Below are 7,254 nucleotides of genomic sequence, written 5' to 3'. Positions count from 1 at the left end.
CCCCCCCCCCCCCCCCCCCCCCCCCCCCCCCCCCCCACACACACACACACACACCCTTAAGAGGCCCTACAGAGTGGGTGCAGGACAGAACAGGGGGTGAGAAGACGTCTCCAGAAAAGTCATGTTTACTAATGCCTTACCGTTAAACAAGACTGTAGGAATTTAAAAGATATGTAGGTCTTGCTATTCACTGCCAATTCCCCAGAGCTTCCAGCTATTACCTTAACGGCCATGTGTTCAATGGTTGTGCGTAGTAACTAGAATTCAATCTAGCCAACATTTTCAAAGATGCTTCTGTGCAAGACTCTCCCCATTATAAATCTCTACACTTTTCCAGCTCTATCGCCAGAGGTTCAGTACAGTAGGCCGTCTGCTGCTGTGGTTGGCAACCCCCTCACCTCCCCATTTGAGGTTAGGTCTGGATAAGAACCAATAAACACTGAAGAAAGCTATGTTTCAGAAAACACTCTGAGTGGTGGCAGGCACAGCCAACTGTTGCTCAGCATACCGGCACACCCACATCTGGTACACTCCTTGACAGTAAGAACATGTACCTCACAGCCTTTGAGAATGTGATTCATTTAGACGATAATACACACAGAACCCAGTTTTCTGTTTATACATGCTTTTTACGCCTTCCAGAATAGAGTGATTAAACAATTTTGTTTTGACAGCATCCAATTTTTAATGACCAAAAATAGACATGAATCTACAAGGTTGGAGCAAATCCGCCCACACTCTGGCTAGCAGAGATGTGACCTTGAGCTTCAGCCTAACAAGGGACTTTCCTGCAGATCATGTTCTATGTTTGGTGAAGGAAGTCATTTATTTCCCCCAATCCAAGGATCAAGGCAAATCTTAACCACCCTCCAAAAAGTCAGCGAGCTTTACTTCTTAAACGATACCCTAAAGCAGAGAAAAGTGAACATTCCTGAAGCCTGTGCATGTGAGAGGGAATCAGGTGCCCACATTGTCAGCATAAAATGCCTTCATTCTGATTGGCTCTCACCTTCTCCATTCAGTTTTAAATCCTTGATTCAAGACTCCCTCTGACACCCCATGACAAAGGATCAAGGGGCAGAACACTTGCAAAGAACCGGATTATGTTCTGGAGGCTGGTTCAAGGAGAAGGATCTGGGGAATCCGAGTGATGTGAAGGTTGGATTTCTCCAGATGTAAAGCGCTTTTGTTTTTGCCGGTCAGAAAATCCCAGCCCTATAAATAGGATTAGTTTACCTGTATTACTCAGGGCAACCACTGGCCATTCCATTAGGCTCATGTTTTATTTTCATCTTTTCTATGTCTTTCTTTACAACTTCTGTATCTATGTCTACTTTGTCGGAACAGAAGCAGTCAGTGACTCCCTTGTTAATGGGAAGAATTTATGAGAATAATCACTTTGCTAAAACTTTTAACAAGTTTTGGCAGCTGTTGTTTTAACAGTTGAACATTTGCACAAGACGTTCCTTGTACTGCTGCAATGGCTCCAACTTTAGAAACAAGTATGGAAATCCAAGCCAGCCAAAACCTTAGTCAGTCTCAGAGCAGACTTTGGATAAGCAAACTGAGAGAGTGCAGGATGAAGATATGGTCATGAATGAGGGCCCAGGGAAAAGCTGCTGGATGGGAGATAAACAGTAGTCCTGTCATTACTTATGTCCAAGGTCAACAAGGGGCTCAACAAGGGGCTCAACAAGGGGCTCAACAAGAGCCTCTTGAGACTTCTCTGACTTCATCTTTCACATTTACAGTTTTGAAGGCTTGATGTCTAGCACAATGTCTTACCATACATGAGTGAAACATCCTGAAGCATTCAAATACACCAACACAGATATTGGTATTTTTAATTGTACTCCTATATCCATGTTACAGCTTTTAATGGTTTTTCCATTAATCATCACTACTTATCCTGTTTAAACATTGCAGTATGAGCCATTCGTAAAAGCTAAGACATTCTGTATTTAGTTACTGACTGTATCAGCAAAATAATCTACAGTATATTAACTCACCTAGACTGGGAATCTTCCTGTCTAGACTATTTTCCTGCAGGGATCATTCACCAATCACTCAGACTGAAGAGAAGGTTGTGATGTGGTTTCAGCTGTCGTGATTTACAGATTGATTAAACAAAAAAGCAAATGATCACCTCTGGAACAAACAGATTAATACAATTAGTCAACAAGTATAAAAATTTAAGTACATCTGCTTTAAATGCTAACTCAGACAGCAAGTTGCAGTTTTTGGCTATGTAGATAAATCCCAATCATGTATATTAGGATAGCAAATCAGATAAAAGAGCATTTCAGTCAGCCTGACAACTATCCCATTTTCCTTGACAAACATGGGAAGGAATTCCCCCAGACAGGACCACGCCTGCTGGATCTTAGTCTTTGAGGGCCAGATAAAATCCCATAGCTAAATTAAACACTTCCTTTACATCACTTACCCTTCCTCCACAAGATAGTCTCAAAAATAACCTGCCCGTATGTTCAGAGTAGAACAATACCTAAATGCAAAGACAGCATTTACTACAGAGTAAACAGACAAAAACAGACTGGATCAAAATGAATAACTGTGAGTTTACAGTACGTCAGCAAATATGGCACATCTGTATTACTTTACTCATAAGTTACTTAATATCACTAGGGTATGCAACTATAAAGAAAATGATGCAGATTTAATGCCAAATATTCATACTATACAGACAAATGTATTGACATTTCACAACCTAGATCTTATTTTAATAGTATTATTTTTTTTAACTCAGCAGCAATACAGATGGACCCAGATGTATTATGAAGTGCACAGGGAGGGCACCAGTACGCGAGTGATTAGACAAGTCCACAGTCATCAATAGGATCTAAAACTACCTACATTATTTGAAAATGAAAATAGAGGTACGAGAACCTGTGTTGATTACAACTGTCTACTGCCTTTAAAAGGTTTGTATGGTTAAATTAGAGATTTGTTAAAAGATTTGCACTTCATTAAAGCACACACCAGCATTTAAACTGTGAAATTATGCAGAAAAATCAGTTCATTTCAATAGAATCACCTTGTAGGGGCAAGGTAAATGCAACTTTTCTACGTCAAGTTCAACTTCTTGTGAACTTTCACATGCAAATTTCATGCCGTTGACCCTTCTCTATCTATCAGAGTACAAACAAAGCGCTTACCAAAACGGCAAACATATTGTCATGTTACAACCGAGCTTGCGACAGTTAGCAAGCAAGCTAGGTCTGAGATTTACCCCCCCCCCTCTTAAATAACTCTTAGCATTTTACCAGCTTGCTAGCATGTTAGCAGGAGCTCATCCACCACAGTAGTTCACCATCTGGCTCTGCAAGTAGTCCGAACCTATTTTATGAATACATTTGCTGTTCCCGTTTTTGATTAGACAGGCCACATGTCTGCATTTCTAGCAGAGAAAATATGTTCCCATATTTTGACAATTACGCTGTAACGTAAACTTTACGTCATCTTAATTGAAAGAAAAGATGGATAAAAATACAAAAATAAGATTAAAGCTGCGATTAAATTACTTTTTGTCAAAGTTACTGAAATGGAAACACCTCATTAATATGTTTGTGTCTAAACTAATGACCAGTAATCCCACCACTGGGTAGGTAATTGGGACCACAAACCTTTATTGAGCCCATTCATTGTAGCTTACCTTGCCAGCAGAGCATGCCTGTGCTTTGTAAAGAGCTCCCATTACAATTAGCCAGAAGCAGGACATTAAAGTCAGCAGTTAAGCTGAAAAAGAAGTGGCACTTAAACAGGAGCCCTTAATACATTAATTTAACTGTTAACATATTTGGGATGTTTAAAAAACAACAACTGTCAAACAATAACATATGACATGAGAAGCTATATTGTGTTCTTGAATAGTTAACTTTACCTGACTGAAGCACTCCTGACTCAAGATCATGGATCATACCAAAGTATAAGTCATTACTTAAGGCCCCAAGCACAAGTATCCACCTGGTCCGCATTCCTATTGCAACCCATGTTGTTGAAAATACATTAAATGGGCTACAATTGTAATCAGTACCATGATTTTTTGTGATTTTGTTCTTTCTAGAGTGACCAGCTTTAAAAAAAAACGCTTCAGGGGAAACAAAACAAACAAACAAAACCAGAAAATTCACTTTAATAACAGTATACATTCAAGTCATATAGACTTAAGAGAATGTGTTGGGCTCTGTACCAACTACACAATAAAACCGGAGGGCCGACATCTGGGAGTATCTTCCTCTCAACAGTTGACAGACAAATTTCACCTGTCTTCATAATTCAACAAACAGGCCTTAATTTGAAGGTTTGCTCACACCTACAAAGACATCTGTTTGCCAGGACTTTATGCAATAATACAAGAAAGCAGGAGGGCTAACCTGGCCATTCATTGGAAGCAGATGTGAAGGATCCATTTCCTACTATAATAAGAGTTAATTATAGGCAAGGGCCCCCATGTGTTTGTGTGAAAATATACAGCGCTCCAGCGGTTTATCAGCGAAGTGAACTAGTCAGGTGTACGAGAAAAGGCAGTCTGTTCTAAGGGTGACTCATCACTGTGTTAATGGACAAGTCAGCACAAGCCAGTTCATGACCTTTCAAGGAAAAAAGAACAGAAAGTTGATAATTTAAGACTCAGCTTTCACCGTTGAGGTTACATCACTCTGTCTGACCCTGCTGACATTTCTTCACAGTAAATCTTTGCTGTCTCAGACAATGAGCAAAAACAGAACATCATTTTTTACATGAAGAAAAGTGTAATAAAATGCACTCATTCCTCTGCTTAATTGAAAATATTGCTGCCCAGGGGGATGGATTGGAGCAAGATGAGCCATGACTGACAATGCATGCTATCCCTTAGAATATAATAAATGTTTATGTTTGAAAATAACATATACAGCATATATATTGGTATTTTGAATAAATGTTATGAACAGTTCTTGTTACAGCTATTGTTTTTCATTGTTACAGTGTTATTTAAAATGTTGTATAGACCAACGCAACGGGTCATGTTTGTCATTCCACCATTACCGAAAGATTTCAGACACTGGCAAAAAGACAGAACAGCAGGACATTTACATATATTACATACGATTACATATATTATATTTACATTTTTATGTAGATTAGGCTTATATCTTGGGTGGGTATATGATATGAAGTACCAATGGGTATATGATATAAAGTACCAGTACCTTGGGCTACAGCAATAGTGCTGACTTGCCCTCAGAGACACAGCACCCAGGGCTGATCAGACCCTAATCTCTGCCTGTCTGGCTGGGCTATTCTAAATAACAAACAGGCATGAAAAAACAACTCTGCTCTCATTCTTCTATGTACATTCTTCTCCCTCAAATCTTGTTTTCTGCACCAGGAAAGCCCTGGTGAAACAACAGACTGGAGTTAACCATGTGCCCAAAAGGCAAGACTGATGTCTATGCCAGAGAATCTGACTTCAGTCTGCAGTCTAGTTTTTGTGCCAAATTTTAGCCCCAGTGTGCCCCATCTACGCTCCTTGTACCCATGACAGGGTCATAACAGAGCCTCAGCAGGTGGAGGCTAGTAGGAAAGACAGGGCCTCTTCATTCTGGCACAGCTGAAAGAGTCTCCTCTATGTGCTCACAGTCCACATACATCACACAGGCCCTCAGTTCAGGGGAAGAACCATTTAATTACCCCTTTTAAAGCAATAATTGCCTGACTTGGCTGGAGGTGCTGCCTGTTTAAAGACGAACAGAAAAGTGAAGCATTCACTGTCTCTGATGATTACAGAAGATCAGGGTCAACCAAGAGCTGTAATTTAGATTAACAGATCCCTTGTGTACCTCACATGGTTATAAAAAGAGATCATGGAAATAAATCTGAAATTGACTTGGTGTCAAAATGTAACCAACATCCCAACAGCTGTGCTCATTTTTGATAAAAAAAAAAAAACAGCTGCTGTTCCCATAGCTCGGTCTTGAATGTGGTGCTGTTAAGGCATTGTTGGTGATCACCATCTACTTACAACAGCACATGCTTCTCATGACTCATGCTTCCACCGAAGTTAAATAACGCTTTGTCAGTAATCTTACAAGTGATGAACTTTTCGTTGGGTTTCAAAATATTATTTTTCCAATAGATATCCTCATCTGTGGTGTCTCTATCTATGCCATCTCTGATCAGACAGTAAACGGCAACTTACAGAAGTATATAAACAAGCCTTTAGGCTTAGTATTTAGATGACTCCTCATTCCATGGGATCAACAGATGGTTTGGGTGGAGAGAAAATTATATACAGCCACTTTAGTCTAAAACCACAGAAATTCCCTTTGCCTTACCAACTGTTTTACAAGGCCAACCTTCAGCTTCAATAGGCCTGCCAGGTACTGGTTAGACTCGCATACTGTCCGGCCTCTGGGCACATGATGGATGCTAAGCTACTTTAATCAGTGAGGTAGTTAAGGAGTCTTTGTGGCCATACACTACATAAATAAGAATGTAATCAGAAATCCTTCACTTCAAAGTATCTCCCTGCTGGTGATCTGGATTAGCTTCAAGAGATGTGTGTTTGATCAGAAGGCTCAAGGGTGATGGTTTCCAGCAGGAAAGGAAGGAGTTGTGATTTTAATCTAGTGAAGTGTTCAACCACATTCCACTTGTATCAATGGGTTGGTTTTCATTCCTACAAGTTCTCACATACCGTCCACTCCACAAGTATTGGAACGGTAAGGCAAATTCCTTTGTTTTGTTGTTTACTGAAGACATTTGGGTTTAAGATCGATAGATGAGTATGAGACAAGTGTTCAGAATTTCGTGGTATTCACATCTAGATGTGATGTGTCTAGAAACAACTCAGGTTGAACCCACCCATTTTTCAAGTGAGCAAAACTATTGGAACATGTGACTGACAGATGTTTCTTGTTGCCCAGGTGTTGCCTTTTAGGTTGATTGTCCAAACATTAAATAGCTCTGCATGACTAGTCTAAGTTTTCATCCTTGGTTCAAACCTATAAAGACTGTATTTAAAGAGGATAAACCAACATGAAGACCAGAGAGTTGTCCATGGGAGAAAAGCAAGCCATTGTCAAGCTGAGGAAAGAAGGAAAATCGACTAGAGCCATTGCACAAACATTGGGCATAGCAAGCACAACAATTTGGGATGTCCTGAAAAAGAAAGAAACTACTGGTGTACTGAGCAACAGACGTCGAACAGGTCAGCCAAGGAAAACAACAGTAGTTGATCAAAGAAATATCGTG

The 7,254-nt window shown here is 40.0% G+C and overlaps 1 protein-coding gene across 7 annotated transcripts in view; it reads right to left on the bottom strand.

Moving 5' to 3' along the window:
- Nucleotides 1-3,814, bottom strand: part of LOC123975176 (basement membrane-specific heparan sulfate proteoglycan core protein-like) — a gene marked incomplete at its 3' end in the record, with an annotated part of 647,231 nt that extends 643,417 nt beyond the window's left edge. For all 7 annotated transcript variants that reach the window (XM_046056411.1, XM_046056415.1, XM_046056416.1 and 4 more), the window contains 1 exon segment: nucleotides 3,674-3,814. In XM_046056411.1, the coding sequence (XP_045912367.1) occupies nucleotides 3,674-3,739 (66 nt within the window).
- Nucleotides 3,815-7,254: the final 3,440 nt, after the last annotated feature.

Source organism: Micropterus dolomieu, linkage group LG08 (assembly GCF_021292245.1).
Source record: "Micropterus dolomieu isolate WLL.071019.BEF.003 ecotype Adirondacks linkage group LG08, ASM2129224v1, whole genome shotgun sequence".
NCBI classification, from domain to species: domain Eukaryota; kingdom Metazoa; phylum Chordata; class Actinopteri; order Centrarchiformes; family Centrarchidae; genus Micropterus; species Micropterus dolomieu.
The sequence above is the reverse complement of the archived record's forward strand: the minus strand, read 5'-3'. Positions and strand labels throughout refer to the sequence as shown.